The sequence below is a fragment of the Oryx dammah genome, unplaced genomic scaffold (genome assembly GCF_014754425.2).
Source record: "Oryx dammah isolate SB20612 unplaced genomic scaffold, SCBI_Odam_1.1 HiC_scaffold_28, whole genome shotgun sequence".
Taxonomy (NCBI): Eukaryota; Metazoa; Chordata; class Mammalia; order Artiodactyla; family Bovidae; genus Oryx; species Oryx dammah.
The window spans coordinates 15,240,452-15,258,948 of record NW_024070212.1 but is presented as its reverse complement, the minus strand read 5'-3'; the positions used below and the strand labels follow the sequence as shown (position 1 = coordinate 15,258,948).

Below are 18,497 nucleotides of genomic sequence, written 5' to 3'. Positions count from 1 at the left end.
AGATGCTGAGATGTGTGAGTGCGGAAGGTTTGCTGGGCCCGTGCTCAAGATCAAGGCGGGTGGGGCCTGAGGTCTGGAGGACAGGGGAGGGGGAGAGGGTCCAGTATCACATGATCCCACAGGAGTCCGGAAACCGGGAAGGCCCTGCAGAGCTATCCTGCAGGGGATGGAGGGGCTGGGCCTTTAAGCTCCTACACTGACAAGTTGCTGGATGCTTGCTGCCCTGGGCAGGAGGCCTGACCCTGGCTGAGGCAGCTCCCTTCATCCAGAGCAATTCTGCCATGGCCAACAACCTCAGCTGAGCGAATGAGAGCCTGGGTGGAGAGGGGACCCCTGGGTGGCCCACCACAGCATCCACTACCTACACTCGGATAAGTTGGAAATTAACATGAAGGTGGCCCTGAAAACGGGGTGACAAAATGGTTAAGAGCACAGACATCGGAGGCAGGCAAAACAGCCAGACTGGGATCTAAGTGTCAGTCTCAGTGGCTTTAAGGCGCTCGGGTTGGGAACGTCGCCAGGAGAGTTTAGGCCACAGTTTCCTTGTAAGTGCAGCATTTGGCCTGGGCTGGTAAGACAAATATAAAGTTCAGAGTCAGAAGCAAGTTCAAATTCTGGCTCCGTGTGTCCTGGCTCCTCGGGCCAGTCACTTGACATCAGTTTCCTCCACTCTAAAATGAGGACAGCCACAGCGCACTCTCACAGGCCCAATGTGAGGGCAAATGGAGTTGCCGGTGAATTGGTTCACACAGAACTGGCACAGGGAAAGTGCCCAAGAAACAGGGGTGATGACAACCTGTGTTTTAGTATACCTCATGTGAGATCTAAGCAGATGCCTCCTGGTCAAAGGGCCTTTTCACAAGAGAAGGGGAAACTTTAGGAGAACTTTTGATTTGCTCATTGCTTCTCTGTGCCTTTGCCTTGGGCCTCAGCTGGGTATGTCAGTCATCTCTGCAGACAGAGGCCCACGGGCTGATGGGGGCCAGGTCAACCTAGTCCCCGCGTGGAGGCCATGGAGGGTCATTCAGCACAACAGAGCACTTTGCAAGCTACACATTTTGAAGCAGGCTTATCTTCCAATAAAAAATCATCACCCATACTTCTGACAGGTTCAATAAACAGTGAAACTCACTTGCTGGTACTGTGTTCCATGTTCGCTCATCTGAGACAATGAGGTGATGATACACACCAAACAGGATTGATTTGAGAACATGGAAGATTTCAAACACCTTAAAGGGCTATGTAAATTCAATTAGTATTGTTGCTAGAAGACTCAGCTCTGATCAATTACAAAGGAAAACAAGAAAAGCATAGGTCTACCTATAGTAGGCTTGTTCTAATTATTCAAAAGCAGCCACAAGATTCCCAAGAGTTCTCAAGAGATCTCTGTTATTATTATTTATTGTTACTATCACTATTACGATATACATTTCACATGTGTTATCTGGCTCCAACAACAAATCCTAAAAAGTTGGTATTATTAATTCCAGCTTGCAGGTGAGAAAACTGAGGCCCAGAGAGGTAAAGTGACTGGCACCATATTGCTCAACTAAAAGGACTTTGGGCTTGGAACCCAAACATATGCTTTCTCCATTGTAGAAAGAGTGTCTGCTTACCAGAGAAGGTTCATGAAGTCTGGCGAGGTATGGTCCTACTCAGAACAGATGTTATAATGTCAGCTGTTGAGTAATGATGGGGTTCTGAATACATGGGTATTGTGTGTCCTTCGGGCTTTATATGTAAGAAATGTGTCCCAGCTTGGTACTGGCTCTAAGAAATTGACCCTGCCGTATGAAGGGGCCCCTGTCCGGCTGCAGCAGAATGGGCTCTTTGTTTGACTGTGTGTCTGCTGATCAAACATCTGAAAGAACTGTCTGCATACAGAACATTTTCAAAATAGGTGGGAAATGTGGTTCAGTGCATACCTGAGATGTTTTTAGACCAACTCTCCTCCAGAATTCTCTTGCTTGTTTCCTCTGTGCATGGAATATCTGATAATGCGATTTTAAGTGATGATGAATGGAGGTTGACTACAGGATCTGAGTAAATCACACAGGATGCGTGACCAGGCCTCCCAGTGTACTAAAAACTACCTCTCTCAAGTGAATATAGATCTTCCCTTCTATCTCAAGTGATCCTTGTTTTAAAATGAGGACACCGAGGCTCAGAGATGTGAAGTGACTTGCTCAAGATCTCACGGCTACATAGGGGAAGAATCCAGCTTTTTAACCTTCATGTTCAGACTCCACATACAAAATCAGAGAAAAATGAATGTCCAGAACCAGCTGGAAAGGGAGAGGAGTCAGAAAGGGCAGCTTGGCGATGGCTGTGGAAGGGGGTAGCCGTGGACGAACCTTGAGCCTCAGCGATGGCGGTTCTGAGGCGCTGGGATGATACCCTAGAGCCCCCAGTCTCTATTAGGCCATCACCCCCTCCTCTCCTACCAGTCACTTCTGAGTCATGGCCCCGCCACCAGCCTCCTAAAACAACGGTTCCCAAAGTACAGTTCATCAGTGCAGTACTTCTCAAATGTCAAGGTGCACACAAATCACAAGTGAATTTGTTAAAGTGAAACCTCTATTCAGTAGTTCTGGGGTGAGGCCTGAGATTCTTCATTTTAACAAGTTCCCAGTGAGGCTGATGGGTCTGTGGACCAAATTTTTGAGTAGTGAGGCATCAATAGTAATGCACAAGGAAAAGCACTCATGGGTGAAGATGCTTGAGCAAATCTGGAGTTAACAAAATTAAACTAGTTTCATTACTGCAGGACTTCTCAGAGCCTTTAAAATGCTAGCGAGCATCCTTTACCTCCAAGAGGGAGAGGTAACATAGAAATTATAAAGTGTTATACGTGAGAAAGGGGTAACGATATAACCAGGATGATTTGAGATATATTGGTTTACAAAGAACAAGAAATGAGGCAGATTATATATGCATTTTTCCCAGCTTACCTTGGTCCCAATGTTTCAACACTGCAGCTCATATTCAGCCCCAACTTGGTCCTCCCCTTTCCCATTTTCTCCTGAGGTGTTTGGGTACATGCCTGCTTCTTCCATCAGACCACATACATCTGGGCCTCCCTGCCCCTCCCCCTGCCCTCATCCCAGCATGAGCAGTGTGCTGGGAGGCCCCAGGTGAGTGCAGAACCGGACCCACGGGAATACCTTTCACAGACACGGACGGTCCAGGCAGCAATGATCCACAGTGAGATGCTGAACACCAGCAGCACAGTGCCCGGGCAGATGGTCATGAGGGTCTTCATGACGAAGCGCGTGTTGAAGTTGATCTTGTTGAGGGCCCCGATGCTGCGGGACGAGGCATCAGTGAAGAGCTTGCTATGCAGTAGCATGACGCGGGCAATCAGGTACAGGCGCAGGAACATGGGGATGGACAGGATGATGTCCACGTCGGCCTCCGCCCGCGAGGGCGTGTAGGAGAAGGCCAGGCGTGCCGTCCAGAAGAACTTGTACTCGCCAGGAATGGGGTGGATGGCGCACACCAGCATCTCGAGGCTGATGTAGAGGATACGCTCATAGGTCATGGCTATCCGCCAGTCATCTGCACCATTGTCAATCACGAAGAGCTGTGGGAGCAGAAAGTCTGTGAGCGCAGCCCGGAGGGAAGCCCGCAGTGGGGGTGAAGGAGGACAGGGCAGCTGATCCACCCCGGGGAACCTCTTTGGAGCCCTCGCTTGGGTGAAGACAGCCCTGGACGGGGAGTCAGGAGACCTGGCTAAGACACGTCCATCTCTGGGCCTCCGTTTCTGTAAATTGCTCCCCAAGGTTCCTTCCAGCTCCAAGGGGCCCCTAAACTGGCTGTGCCACGACTAAGAAGATGCACAGCTCACTACATTGAACACAGGTCCCTGGGCCCCTGCCAGGCCCTGAGCTGAGCCCTGAGGGGGATGTGGAGATGAAAAGGCTCTGTTTCCTCAGTGAGTGAGCTCACGGGGGCTGGCACAGACTCCTCTCCCCACGGGGAGAACAGTGTCTGCTGGCGGCACATTGCTCTCAGTCGCTGCTGGGGTGTTAGCGGTGAGGGTCCTGGAGCCAGACTGCCTGGATCTGGATCCTGATCCCTACACTAACTACCTCTGTGACCTTGAGCCAGTTACTGAGCCTCTCTGTGCCTCAGTTTCCTCCTCTGGGGACAGTGAGAGTAATAACCTGCTGCATAGAAGTGGCCATGAAGCTGCAATGGGCCAGTATATATGAAGTGTGGGGAATCCTGCCTAGCACCAGCTCCGTAAGTATTGTTATTGCTATTTTTAGCATTATTAATCCATGGGGTCTCTTTCTGGAAATGAGTGTTGGGCTCGGGTATGTCTAAGCTCCCTTCCAGCCCGCACCTTCTTTCCACAAAGCTGAGATTCTCGCTGTCGTACCAGGGAAGATGAGCAAAGCAGCCGAAACAAGCCTTCGCTGAGTGCCCGCTGTGCGCCCAGCCTGGGCTCAGTGCTGGGTTCACAAACCAGGAAAGCCCTGGCTTGTTCTCAACGAGGTCTCACTGTGGAGTTCCCCATGCAAGGGGGCCTCATGTCCTTCCCCTCCGTGGCCCCAGTCTCTGCTGCAAAACGAGAGGCTCTGGGATCCAGTTTGGACATTCGAAGGTCCTGATTCTTAGAGGGTAAGGCCTGAGACCAGGGGCCTGTGTTGGACATGGGGGCCTCCTGGACAGGCGTGCACCTCAGTTCTGAGAAGTGATGGAAGTGTTTACCCCATGCCATGCCCTCTCTGTGCTGGGCCCTTGCCTCTCCAGCTTGCTCCGTCCTGGTTTGCCCATCACACAGCCCCACACATTGCCGGCTCCAGGGCCGCACAGAGCAATTCTTCGCATGACTGCTTGGGCTGGCCCACAAGGTGGGGGGCAGGGCCAGGGTCCCCCAGCTTAGCATGAGCCCGGCTCCACATGTACTGGTACAACCTACCCAGAGGAGCAGCCCACGAGTCCCTGGGAAGGTTGGTGGGCAGGAAGAAATTCAGCTGCCTCAGAAAGAAACGAATGTTGGGGCCAGGGTTGGGAGGCAGAAGTTTGATTCAACCTGGAAAAGTCTGACTTAACCTTCAGCATGGCGGGAGTAACAGAGAGGTTGGGTCAGCGTGCTGGTCAAAGGCTGAGCTGAGACTTCCTCACCAACCCCCCATCTCTTCGCTCCACTTCACAGGTTGTTTAGGGATGTAGAGGCCCTTTCCTCTGTCTGTCCTGCTGTTTCCTCTACAGTTGGGATCAAATGAACCTTCTGCTGTCTTTTGTTGTTGTTATTTGTAATTTTTTTTTTTAATTGTTGTATTTTGAAGTTAGTCACCAAGCACTTTTCTCCTCTCCTTCCTTTACTGCCACCCCGACAGGCCACCATCCTAACAACCGAGAATGCAGGAAAGAAAACCGTGACAGCCATCCATGCCTGGGACCTCTGAGGGTCAGGGATCTGCGACACAAATTCAGGGTGAATCAGTGTAGTCATATGACTTGGATAAGGGGTCTCCTGGCTGCCCTGCTTTTAGGGTCTGCCTGTGCCATTTTGCCTGCCACAAAGAGCAAGTACTAGGCTACTCAGCTGGCTGTGAAGAGGCAGGTGCAGCTGCAGGAGTGCTCACGGAGGGGAGGCAGCCTGTGCAAGCCGTGCCCTCACCTTGCTAGACCACAGTTTATCCTGCCTCCTGCCCTGGGATCTCATAGAGCTATGACGTGGAATAGGGGAGATAACGGGTATAAAAGGGCTTCATAAACTACAAAAGGTGATTCATTCATTCATTCAACAAACATATGCTGGAGGCCCTCTATCTGCCGGGGGCTGGGCATTCAAGGTGCAGTGAAACAGCCTAGAGCATGGCTCCTGTGATGAGGCTTGTGGAGGAGAATTATTAACAGAAGGTACCATGGGAGCAAGGGGCTGAGGGGCCAACCTCAGCCCAGGCAGCTGTAATTGGAAAGGCATGATCTCTAAATGGGAGAGAGGACCAGCCCAGCACCAGCTGAGACTCCCCCTCCTTCCCCAGTGCAGCTGAGCCGGGGTTTTTTCCAGACACAGGTTTCCACCATCAATTAGGGGGACCTAGAGGCTGCTCAAAGGGTTCCCTCTGCTCCTAACTGCCACTGACAGGCCGAGCCATGGCAACATGACTGCCTGGCCAAACTCTTCAAATACAAAATGAAAACCATCCACCCTATAAGAAAGAACTGCATCAGGTTACTATAGTAACTGGCTTCACTCTGGGCAGAGCCGCAGGTTCCCTGGATTCCCTGATGAGGAATGAGAGTGTACACCATCCACGTTCAACTGGCAGCAGGTCGGCAGTTCTGCCCAGCTTGATGAGAAGCGGCTGGCACCAGGGTGGTGTCCCCACCTGCCTCCCACATGACCTGCTTCTGCTACAGTTTCCTGGCACAAGGCTGGGGAGGGGGACAACATGCAGTAGTGGAGTTGGAGGCTGGTGAGCTGGACTGAAGTCTCACACATCCAGACACTAGCTGTGGGATCACAGGGAAGCCCCATCACCTCTCTATGCCTATTTCCACATCTCTGTCATAAGACTATTAACCTTGACCCTGTCCATCTCTTGGGATTAGCATTCAGTTCAGTTGCTCAGTCGTGTCCGACTCTTTGCGACCCCATGAATTGCAGCACGCCAGGCCTCCCTGTCCATCACCATCTCCCGGAGTTCACTCAGACTCACGTCCATCGAGTCCGTGATGCCATCCAGCCATCTCATCCTCTGTCGTCCCCTTCTCCTCCTGCCCCCAATCCCTCCCAGCATCAGAGTCTTTTCCAATGAGTCACCTCTTCGCATGAGGTGGCCAAAGTACTGGAGTTTCAGCTTTAGCATCATTCCTTCCAAAGAAATCCCGGGGCTGATCTCCTTCAGAATGGACTGGTTGGATCTCCTTGCAGTCCAAGGGACTCTCAAGAGTCTTCTCCAAGACCACAGTTCAAAAGCATCAATTCTTTGGCGCTCAGCCTTCTTCACAGTCCAACTCTCACATCCATACATGACCACAGGAAAAACCATAGCCTTGACTAGATGGACCTTAGTTGGCAAAGTAATGTCTCTGCTTTTGAATATACTGTCTAGGTTGGTCATAACTCTCCTTCTAAGGAGTAAGCGTCTTTTAATTTCATGGCTGCAGTCACCATCTGCAGTGATTTTGGAGCCCAAATAATAAAGTCTGACACTGTTTCCACTGTTTCCCCATCTATTTCCCATGAAGTGATGGGACCTGATGCCATGATCTTCATTTTCTGAATTAGGATCCAGTAATACAGATAACACAAGAGAACATTCTTTACGAACTACAGTCGGCCATCGATATCCACAGATGAAGAACTGTGGATGCAGAGGGCTGAGGGTTCTAGACCATTTTATATAAGGGACTTGGATTTTGGTGTCTACAGAGTTTACTGAGCTTACTCCTCAGATTTTGGTGTTCACAGAGTTTACTGGAGCCAATCCCCTGCAGATACCAAGGGATACCTGTACTCTCAAAATGTGAGGGATTATTAATCCCTGTGAGGCACTGAGAGACGGTATGTATGGGGCCCATGAGGATATAGTCCAGGCTGAAGATCAAGAGTTTCTGCTAGACAGGGCTCCAGTGCAGGGGTTTGTCAGTCAGCAGGGTGGACAGTATGGCCCAGAAGATTCCCTTGCTGTCCCATAGGAGGACACCCTTGTTCCTGCTCCCATCTGACCCCTGGAACCACAACTCTTTAAGTGTAGCCTCCCTCCTTTCAGACTCAAGCAGATAAGAGTACCCCACCCTGCCACATCCTCACTCAGCATCCTGTTCATTCCTTATAAGTCACAAGTCTCAGCTGCGTATCCATCTTTACTTGGAACCCTGAGTGTTCATTGGAAGGACTGAAGCTGAAGCTCCAACACTTGGGCCACCTGATGCGAAGAGCCGACTCATTGGAAAAGACCCTCATGCTGGGAAAGAGTAGGGCAAAAGAGAAGGGGCGGCAGAGGATGAGATGGTCAGATAGCACCACCAACTCAATGGACAGGAATCTGAGCAAACTCCAAGAGAGTGAAGGACAGGGGAGCCTAGAATGCTGTAGTGCATGGGGTCGCAAAAAGTCGGATACGACTTAGCTGTTGGAGAAGGAAATGGCACTCCAGTACTCTTGCCTGGAAAATCCCATGAACAGAGGAGTGTGGTAGGCTACATACAGTCCGTGGGGTCACAAAGAGTCAGACACAACTGAGCAACTTCACTTTCATTTTCACTTAGCCATTGAACAACAACAACTTGGTTTTTATCTATCTCTTTCCCACCTCTCCACCCACTGCCCAGAGCAGTATTTCTTGATCTATCTGCAAGAGTCACTTGGAAAGACCCACATTCTGGCCTACCCTAGACCAAGTAAATCTGAAACTCTAGGCATGAGGCTCTGGCACTGGGAATTTTCTTAAGTTTCCTTCAGTTCAGTTCAGTCGCTCAGTCGTGTCTGACTCTTTGCCACCCCATGAATCGCAGCACGCCAGGCCTCCCTGTCCATCACCATCTCCCGGAGTTCACTCAGACTCACGTCCATCGAGTCCGTGATGCCATCCAGCCATCTCATCCTCTGTCGTCCCCTTCTCCTCCTGCCCCCAATCCCTCCCAGCATCAGAGTCTTTTCCAATGAGTCAACTCTTTGCATGAGGTGGCCAAAGTACTGGAGTTTCAGCTTTAGCATCATTCCTTCCAAAGAAATCCCGGGGCTGATCTCCTTCAGAATGGACTGGTTGGATCTCCTTGCAGTCCAAGGGACTCTCAAGAGTCTTCTCCAAGACCACAGTTCAAAAGCATCAATTCTTTGGTGCTCAGCCTTCTTCACAGTCCAACTCTCACATCCATACATGACCACAGGAAAAACATAGCCTTGACTAGACGGACCTTAGTTGGCAAAGTAATGTCTCTGCTTTTGAATATTTCCTTGGGTGATCCCAAAATGTAACCCGAATTGTGACCCAAAAAGGGATGGGGGGGGGTCATATCTGCCTTGTTTGCTGTGGAATCTCTGGTGCCGGCCCAGCTCTTGGTACATATAGGTGTTGGGTAAATTCTTGTGTAGTGAATCAATAACTACTGTAGACTGTGTGACCCTGGATGACTAGACTCCCCCATCTTGGGTCTGATTTCCTCCTCTGAGGAATAGGCGGATAGGTTGGATGAGCCCTGAGGCACTTTCCACTCTGAAGAGCCCTTATTCTGTGCCCTGTGTTTTTTTATTTTTAATTTATTATTTATTCTTGGCTGTGCTGGGTTTTCAATAGGCTTTTCTCTAGTTGCAGCACGTGAGGGCTACTCTTCACTGTGGCGTGCAGGCTTACTGTGCTGGCTTCTCATGTTTCAGAGCACAGGCTCTGCGCACACTGGCTTCAGCTAGCTGGCACATGGGCCTTGTTGCTCTGCAGCATGTGGAAATCTTCCCAGGCGAGGGATCAAACCTGTGTCCCCTGCATCGGCAGGCAGACTTCACCACTGGACCACCAGGGAAGTCCTTCTGTGCTCTATTCTGAGCCTTTGTTCTATGCAGACCTCATGTGTGGTCTCAAGGCACGTGAGCTCCCTGGGGACACGACTCATGCCTGGCTCATCTCACCTTTATCCAAGGGCCAGGATGGTCCTGGTACAGTCAATGGAATTTTACTGAATAAAGAGGTGTGTGGGTGAATGACTATGTCATGTGAAGAAAAGGACAGGTGGACAGTGGCCCAATGGAAACTCATGTAGAAAACTCATTGCTAAGCCTGTGACTAACGGAGTACCTGACGAATTATCTTATGCCATGAGAAGGACACTCTCCTATTCCCAGGGGCTGCTCCAATCTGGAATAAAGGGTCCCAGGTGATCTCCAAGCCTTAGAAAGTACTGGAGCAGTGCTAGACCAGGTAGGGGAGGGTGACTCTGGCATAGGACTGTCCTCCCGTCTCGTTAGGTCTCAGCCACCCAGACCTAGTTCTAGAGCAGTCTGACTGGTCGCCCTGATAAATTCTGGAGCAGTTCTGAAGTGACATGGACAGGATCTGGCTTGGGATGCCAGGGGTCCTGTGGGGGGCAGGGGGAAAGTCTGCTCTGAGCTGTCATAGAGCAGAAGACTCAGCTCTGTGACAAACACTCTTCCTTCCTGACCTTGCCCAGGTTTCTCCTGAGTGGGGAAGGAATGCCACATTCTCCAAACTGCTGAGTCTTACTGCCTCCTTAGCCTCCAACAGTGATTCCACTCCTTTGGGGTTTGGCCAGCCTGAAAATGGAACGCTTTGGTGCCAAGAACTGGGGTCATGTGCAAGTGCCGCTCTTACCCCAGATACTGTCCTGAACAGAGCTGGCTCCAGACTTGATCCTCTGCCATCACCTGGTTCTAAGAGCCTGTGGGATTTTTCAGCCAGTTGGTGTAATTCCAAGAGCTTTGGGAGAGAGATTTTATGTGACAGAGCAATTCCAAACTTGCCTTCAAGGAGCTTGTAATTAGAAAGAAAGGAGAACCAATTCAATTCAACTCACCTCAATTCAATAAAATAATTAGGAAGAATCAACTAGTACTTGAAATTTGCTAAGAGAACAGGTCTTAAGTGTTCTTTAAAAAAAAAAAAAGGTAACAATGTGAGGTAGTAGATGTGATAATTAACTTGATTGTGGTAATCATTTCACAATGTATACTTGTATCAAATCATCTCATTGTACACTTTAAATATATACAATTTTATTTGTCAATTATACCTCAATTCTTTTAAGATTCTTTTTAGAATCAACTAGGCGAGAAAACTGTGGCGATATAAATATGAATCAGACACGCGTCCCATGAATCAGCTCGTGATCTTAATTAACTCCAGCATACAAGAGACACAATATGGGACCGTCGTGGAAAGCTTCTTGGGCTAGACAGGGATTTAGTAGTGCTTGGAAGGCCTATATCAGACAAACCGGGTGTTGTGCTACCACAATACCACTGATTCCTCCCATTCTGTTTGTCTGCTTCTTCACGTGTGACTTTGCTTCTCTTTCCAGCAAGAAGTACAGTCCATTTCTCAAGCCCTTGAATCTGAAGCTGGCCATTTGCCTTCCTTTGGCCAGTGGGGCATCAGAGAATATGACATAGATTGTGACCTTTGAAGAAGGTCAGTGCAGCAGGGCTTGCTGTAATACTGGGCCCCACATTCCCTGTCACTCCAACCTATGCCAACACAGCTGCTAGACATAAGATGAGGCTTTCCTTGACAAGCTGCAGGACAGAAGCTTACCCCAGGTGAGACCAGCAGAAGAACTACCATGCTGAGCCCTGCCCCGACTGCTGACCCACACAATTGTGAGCTAAATGATTATTAAGTCATTAATATGGGGTGTGCTTTGTCATGTAATTAATACATAAACAAATCTAACTCATGCCTTCACTTAACACACATGTTAGAAGTTGGGTGATTTGCCTGCCATGTCCAACATTTCCCTTTCAGCTTCTCAGGCCACAGCCCATAGAAGGAACTTCCACTCCCTCCCTCCCAGCCAGACAGGGCTGGCCAGTCTATCTCAATAACTGGGCAACTGGATGAAGAGGGGATCATGATCAACGGCCATGCCAGCTTCCCTGACCCCTACACCACCTAGGGGACACATCATTTCATATATCAAAGAAAACTCAAAGCATTTAAAAAATTAATTTGCAAGCATCTGAGTTATTTTGCATGCAACGTGTTTCTCACATGTGTGGAAGTCAACTGGTAGACTGAACCAAGGAACAAAGGCAAAACAGAATTTATCGGGCGTGGAAGAGAAAAAGTGCAGGGACTCTTGGGAGTGGTGAATCTTCTTGGCAAATTTGGGGGGTAAATTGATCAGCTGGAAGCTACCAAAGAGGTCATTGTAGACATTCCATCCTTGAGTGGTCAATTAGAGGTGTCAAAGAAAACAGTTCAGTAATTGACGGGTTCTCCAGAACCTTTGAATTTAGTTGTGGCATGAAAGTGCTTAACAGGCTCTCTCTCTCTCTGCACCTTCCATCTGCACCCCCACCTCAGTCGGACCACGTCTGCACACTTCCCTCACTGGAGTTTCTCACAGAGCAATCATGCAATTCACTAGCTCCCTGTGGGAGTCAACCCTGAAGGGCCATCTGGTCACCCAGGAGAGGTCAGTTCACGTACAAGCTCTGGAGCCCACCATGTGTTACTGCAGGGCTGGGAACAGGCTGTCTTGACAGGGAGACAAAGAGACTGTCTTGAAGCCCCCACTATCAACCTAACAGAGGAAACTGCACCAGGGAACGTGCCTTTTATTTTTTTAGTGTAAATACGTCTGGAATAGATTCATTGAATTTGCTCATTTCCCCATTCTATTTTGAAAGACTTGAAGCCTTTCGAGTTATTTAAGCAATATCTTTTCTCAAAATGTTCTCAGCTGTTAGAGGAGATCCTGCTTAGACATTTTCTGACCGATCCAAAAAACTTTCATTCTTGTACAACTATCAATTTTTTTTTAATTAAAGGAGAGAAGACGGAAAAGGCCCTTTGTGTTCTCTACTGTTTTCTCTGTGGGAGAAAAACTCCAGGGAAAATTTCCATGATTTAAAAAATATATATATGCAGGAAAAAAAGCAAGAGGAAAAAAATTAAAGATTTTCTTAAAATCCAGTAATAATATATATGTATTTTTTCCAAACTCCCTGGAGCATATATTCTGCATGTACACCATTACTATGGAGGTTTCCATGGAAACGACATCAAAAGTCCTGTAATACCTAATTAGGTTTCCCCAAGGACAAGAACTGATCGCCAGTGATGAAATGAACGCCTGGGTTTGCAGTGACGGTTAACATAAATTTCCAGGCAGCAAATGCTCTGTGGAAGTGGCTGAAGAAAAGGAGGAAGGAAAAGAAGGGAAAGTAGAAAAGAAGTCAGCAAGTGAGGGGACTGTCACAAAAGTCCATCATTCTACCACCAAGACTCTCAGAGGGTCAGGGTCCATGCTCATCAGCTCTGTCTTTCTAAGAAGAAACCTTCTCCCTCAGAAACTGCTGCCTTACTGGCTCACGTGTAATGGCCTTTGGTGACTCTTTGGCCTGGCCAGGGTTCTCCCGCATGTCCCTGCAGAGTTCACTGTTGGCCTCCTGCAGTTGGCTTGAGACCCCCCAGGGACTCTTGAGCCTGAAGTTCCTTTGGGACTGCCAGTAGTGACCATAAGCCCTTCCTTTCTTTTTCTTTTTTTTTTTTTGGTAATTATACTTGTCTTTTGTAAATCTTTGTTATTTATCCAGCTGTATTGGGTCCTAGTTGAGGCACACAGAATCTTGTTGTGTCGCGTGGCATCTTTTGCTGTGGTGCACGGAAGAATCCACCTGCAATGCGGGAGATCCTGGTTCGGTCCCTGGGTTGGGAGAAGGGAACAGCTACCCACTCCAGTATTCTGGCCTGGAGAATCCCATGGACAGAGGAGCCTGGTGGGCCACAGTCCATGGGGTTGCAAAGAGTCAGACGTGACTGAATGACTTTTACTTTTCACTTCACAGACTCTCTAATTGTGGCACACAGGCTTAGTTTCTCTACCGCATGTGGAATCTTAGGCTTCCCAGGTGGGTCTAGTGGTAAAGAATCAGCCTGCAATGCAGGAGACACAGGAGACATGGGTTAGATTCCTGGGTCAGGAAGATCCCCTGGAAGAGGGCATGGTAACCCACTCCAGTATTCTTGCCTGGAGAATCCTATGGACAGAGGAGCCTGACAGGCTACAGTCCATACAGTCACAAAGAGTTGGACACGACTGAAGCGACTCAGCATGCATGCGTGTGGGATCTTAGTTCCCCAACCAGGAACTGAACTCACATCCCCTGCATGCAAGGTGGATTCTTAACCACTGAGCCGCCAGAGAAGTCCCCTATAAGCCCTTTCTTATCCCCATTTCTTAGACAGTGAAAGCCAAATTATAGCGTTTGAGAAAGCCAGTATTTTTCACTCATGTAACAAGAATTGTTAACAAGAATGGTGCCTGACCACAGCACCACTGGGGATAGAGTGTTCTGCCACTGACCATCTGTGCGTGGGCAAGACCCTTTCCCTCTCTGGTCCTCAAATTCTTCATCTGTAACATGACGGGTTGGATCCAATTTGCGGTTTTCCCTCTTCTCCTAGCTGTGGAGCTGCTTTTTTCTAATACGATTTTTCATTAAAGCCCAATATGGGAAACAGATAAACTCACAACTCTTCTGGTTGAAAGGGTAGGAAAGAGGACAATTCATTCACCTCTTCCTCCACCTAGCTCTGTGTGGTGGCCCACGCCCCTCCATAGAACCCTTCAGCTGGAAAGACTTTGGCTGGACCAGTTGGCCTCCAGTTACAATGAGGAATAATGTGTGATACTGGGTGTCAAGGTGCTTTGGGTCCACGGCAAGGGATGAGAGATGTACAGGCACGGAATTTCCCCAGATCCACTGAGCTGTTCTTTCTTTCAGTCAGCTTGGGCCGCGATAATAAAGTACCGCAGACCGGATGGCTTAAGCAACAGAATTGTCCATTTCTCACAGTTCTGGGAGCCGGAAGTCTGAGATCCAAGTAGTCAGCATAGCTGGGTTCTGGTGAGGGCTCTCTTCCTGGCTTGTAGGCAGCCTCCTTCTCATTGTGTTCTCACATGGCAGAAAGAACATGTGCAAGAGAGAGATCTCTCTTCTTATAAGGCCACCGTCCTATGTGATCAGGCTACTGTTATACTTCCTGAAGACCCTTTCTCCAAATATAGTTACACTGGGGGTTACGGCTTCAACATATGGATTTTGGGGTGACACAATTCAGTTCACTGTAGTGTCTTCATGTGTCCAAATCACCCCAAAGCCCAACTACAGGCCAAGTCAAGTAATTTTGCACACACTACCTCATTGCAACTTCACGATCTTCCTGTAAAAAAGTAATACAATGCCCATTTTACAGATGGAGAGACTAACCCGGCAAGGTTAAATCAACTGCCGAGGGCCCTGCATCCCATGTGCCTTTCACCTGCCCATCCACCAAGCAGGACCCTGTGTGTTGGGGACTAGCGGTTTGGGCTTTAGTTTATTTTATTCTGAAGAAAACTCCAGCCCACTGTTTGAAATATTCATTTCTCACGAGAACCTTCACTGACCACGGAATCAATACACAGTGAAAACAGGCTAGGTCTGCACCACCTTGGGAAACCCACACTGTGATTAGCAGTCCACATTGGTCTCTGTGGAAGTAAGGCAATTGTGTTCATTTCCTTGGAGCCGGTCTGAGCCAGCGGGGAGAGCAGAGCGCACTGAGAAGCAGCTGCCACTGACCACTCCCCACTGAAGCAGGAACAGTCATGAGACTTCCAAACACAGCACTAAGCAAAGTTCGATACCACGGTGTTTGTGCCACCAGCAGCATCAGGCCCTCCCCCTCCCCCCTACCCCCAGAGACATCTGACCTTGATCATGGGTCCTGTAGGAATGAAGGGACCGACCAGGAGGTGACTCAGTGGCTACAGGGGTCACTATGTGCAGGATGGAACTGAAAAATTCAGCAGAAGCCAGGAGTGTGGCATCAAAGGAGCTGGTGAGAGAAATGAAAGTTCCCAAGAATCCCCAGAGACCTGTGGAGAAACGCTGGTCCCCTCCTTGTTTGGGGTGGGAGTTCATGTCCAATTCAATTAGAAGCAGTAAGGACAAGATGAGCCTAGAAAGGCTTGAGTCAGATTGGCCACGGCCTACCCCATCCATCCTCCACCCTACTTCCAGAGCAAATGGTCTAAAATGCAAACCAAAGTGTGTTATTTCTCTCCTTGGAGCCTTTCAATGGCTCCCCAGAGTATTCAGAATCAAGTTCAACCTCCCAGGTATACTTGGCAAAAGGGCCCTTCCCCACATGGCCCCAGCTATTGCCCCCACCCAAGCCCAGCATCTCATTCCAGCCAAACCAAGTTACTCATGATCTTCAAACTTCTGTTCCTGGAAGTTCTGTACAAGCTGTTCCCTCTTCTCAACCTCGTCACCAGGGAGCTCCTTCTCATTCTTTTGTAAATATAACTTAAAAAAATATTTATTTATTTGGCTGCACCGGGTCTTAGTTGCCACATGTGGGATCTCTAGTCTTCAGTGTGAAGTGCAGGAGCTTTTTTTTTTTTTTTAAGTTGCAGCGTGTGGAATCTTCAGTTGTGGAATGCGAACTGTTAGTTATAGCATGTGGGGTCTAGTTCCCTGACCAGGGATAGAACCCGGGCCCCTGGCATTGGGAGCACAGTCTTCACTGGATCACCAGAGAAACCCTTCCTTCTCATTCTTGAAAGCCCAGATCAAGCATCTCTCTTTTCCGCACGTCTTAGCTGGCCTCTTCCCAACCCCAGGCAGGGTTAGGTGCCTCCCTTGGGAATCTCCCAGTCCATATGCCCTGTGCCATCACAGAACCAGTTCTCAAATAGCATCTGGGAAGGACGGTCAGAGGTCTGATGTGCTAGCCCCAATTTCAGGGGAGGTGGAGAGAGGCAGGGTGGCCATCTCCATCGACAACGATAATACCAGACATCAGATATTGCAGCCTCATTGTGTACCAGGCCCTATGCTGTATGTTTTACAGGCATGATCTCACTCAGATCACGCCTGAGTCTTTATTAGGGCTCTGGGATACGTATTACTATTCCGATTACACAGAAAGGGAAATTGAGGCTAAGAGAGATTAAGTAATTTGTTGAAGGCCAGTTAATAGGGGCTTCCTGGGTGGTTCAGTGGGTAAGGAATCTGCATGCAATGTAGGAGACACAGGAGATGTGGGTTCACTTTCTGGGTGGGGAAGATCCCCTGGAGGAGGGCATGGCAACCCACTCAGTATACTTGCCTGGAAATCCCCTGGCAAGAGGACAGAGGAGTCCAGCAGGCTACAGTCCATAGGGTCTGCAAAGAGTTGGACACAACCTAAGCAGCTAAGCATGCACGCATAGTTAATAAAGAGCATACATAGGCTCTAGAGCCAGGAAGACAGGTTCCAAAGGCTATAAACTTAACCACTATGTCCTGGTTCTGGGCTATGTGAGGGGGGCCGACCCCAGGTGCTTGCCCACTCAGACCAGGAGGGAGGGTATTTCTGGGTCTCTACCTGCCTTAGCAGATTGGGGAGTTAGAAGATTTCTGAATATCTGCTAAGTCTAGGGTGAGAAGAATTGTTTTCTCAACAGGAAGTTTCTGATAAGTTTCCATTTCGTTTCGACACATGAATCAATCCTGCTGAATGTTTTTGGGGTGACAGCATGATCACTGGGGCTGCCAGACCCAGCTCCATTGTAACAGGAACTTGTTTACCACTGGGGAGAAAACTCTCTAACCCTGGCTCAGAGGGCATTTTTGAAACTAAAAATGAAGAGGTTTCTGAATCTTTCAGCCACCTGGGGTGCAGAAGAACCAGGTCAGGACCAGGTGTTAGTGGTGGGTGGGGAGTGCTTGTTTTCCCCAACAGACAAAAATACCCTTCAGCTCATCTTCAAAATCAACTGAAATGTCCACACTCACAGGAGCCTTCCCAATCTCCCCACAGAGAGGCAGGCTGCTGCAAACAGCAACTGCAGCCCCTTGGAGCTTCTGACTTGCTGGCTTGGTCCAAAGTACTTTTCTTTACATTAACCCTCTTTGTCTTCACAACAGCCCCATGAGAAAAGTCTGAGATTTCCCTGCTAGTCCAGTGGTTAAGAATCTACCTGTCAATGCAGGGGACATGGCTTTGATCCCTGGTCCTAGACGATTTTACTTGCTGTGGGGCAACTAAGGCTGCGAGCTGCAACTACTGAGACCAGCATGTCTAGAGCCTGTGCTTTGCAATAAGAGAAGCCACCACATTAGTAAGTCCATGCACCACAACTAGAGGGTAGCCCCCGCTCAGTGCAAGCAGAGAGAGCCCGAGCGCAGCAACAAAGACCCAGTGCCACCGTAAATAAATAAGAAAGTCCTACTATCTTCCCTAGTTTACAGATGAGCCAGCTTCCCCAAGACCACAATATCAAGTGAATGGTAGTGGCAGGATTTGAACCGAGTCCACACTGTCTTTTGTTAATCCTCTAGCCCTCCCAGCGAGCAGCATAGATGCTCGGTCTGTCTGCCTGTCTACACCGGCACTTATGCCGACACATGGCTCTTGAGGACAGACTGTCTTCTTGGGCACTGTCCCACCCCTGGGCCACTCACAGAGCTCAGGAGACGCAGGCTGTCCAAATGAATGTGTGACTGGGGGCAAATATTCTGAAAGTGTGACAAGTTAAGGTTTCAAAACTCTTATCAGTGTGATAGTAAAACCATTTTCATTGTCCACCATTTCTATAATTCTCCCAAGGTAAAAGAGTCTTTTGCAACATATGTGCAGGATAGAGAAACTAAAGAATATTTATAAGAAAACTGCTAATAAGAACTGCTATTAGACCTGCTAATAATTAAAAACCAAACCTGGAAACGGCCTGAATACACAACAGAGAAACAGCTGAATGAACTATGATACTCACACTGTGGAACATTATGTAGCTGTTTTTTTTTTTTTTTTTTTTTATGAAGT

At 48.7% G+C, this 18,497-nt stretch overlaps 1 protein-coding gene across 2 annotated transcripts in view; it reads right to left on the bottom strand.

Annotated features, from left to right (window-relative positions):
• The window catches only part of KCNN3 (potassium calcium-activated channel subfamily N member 3), a 172,014-nt gene that overhangs the window by 66,966 nt on the left and 86,551 nt on the right, over positions 1-18,497 (bottom strand). For both annotated transcript variants that reach the window (XM_040230433.1, XM_040230434.1), the window contains exon 3: positions 3,165-3,583. In XM_040230433.1, coding sequence (XP_040086367.1) covers positions 3,165-3,583 — 419 coding nt within the window. The remainder of the gene's footprint in view (positions 1-3,164; positions 3,584-18,497) is intronic.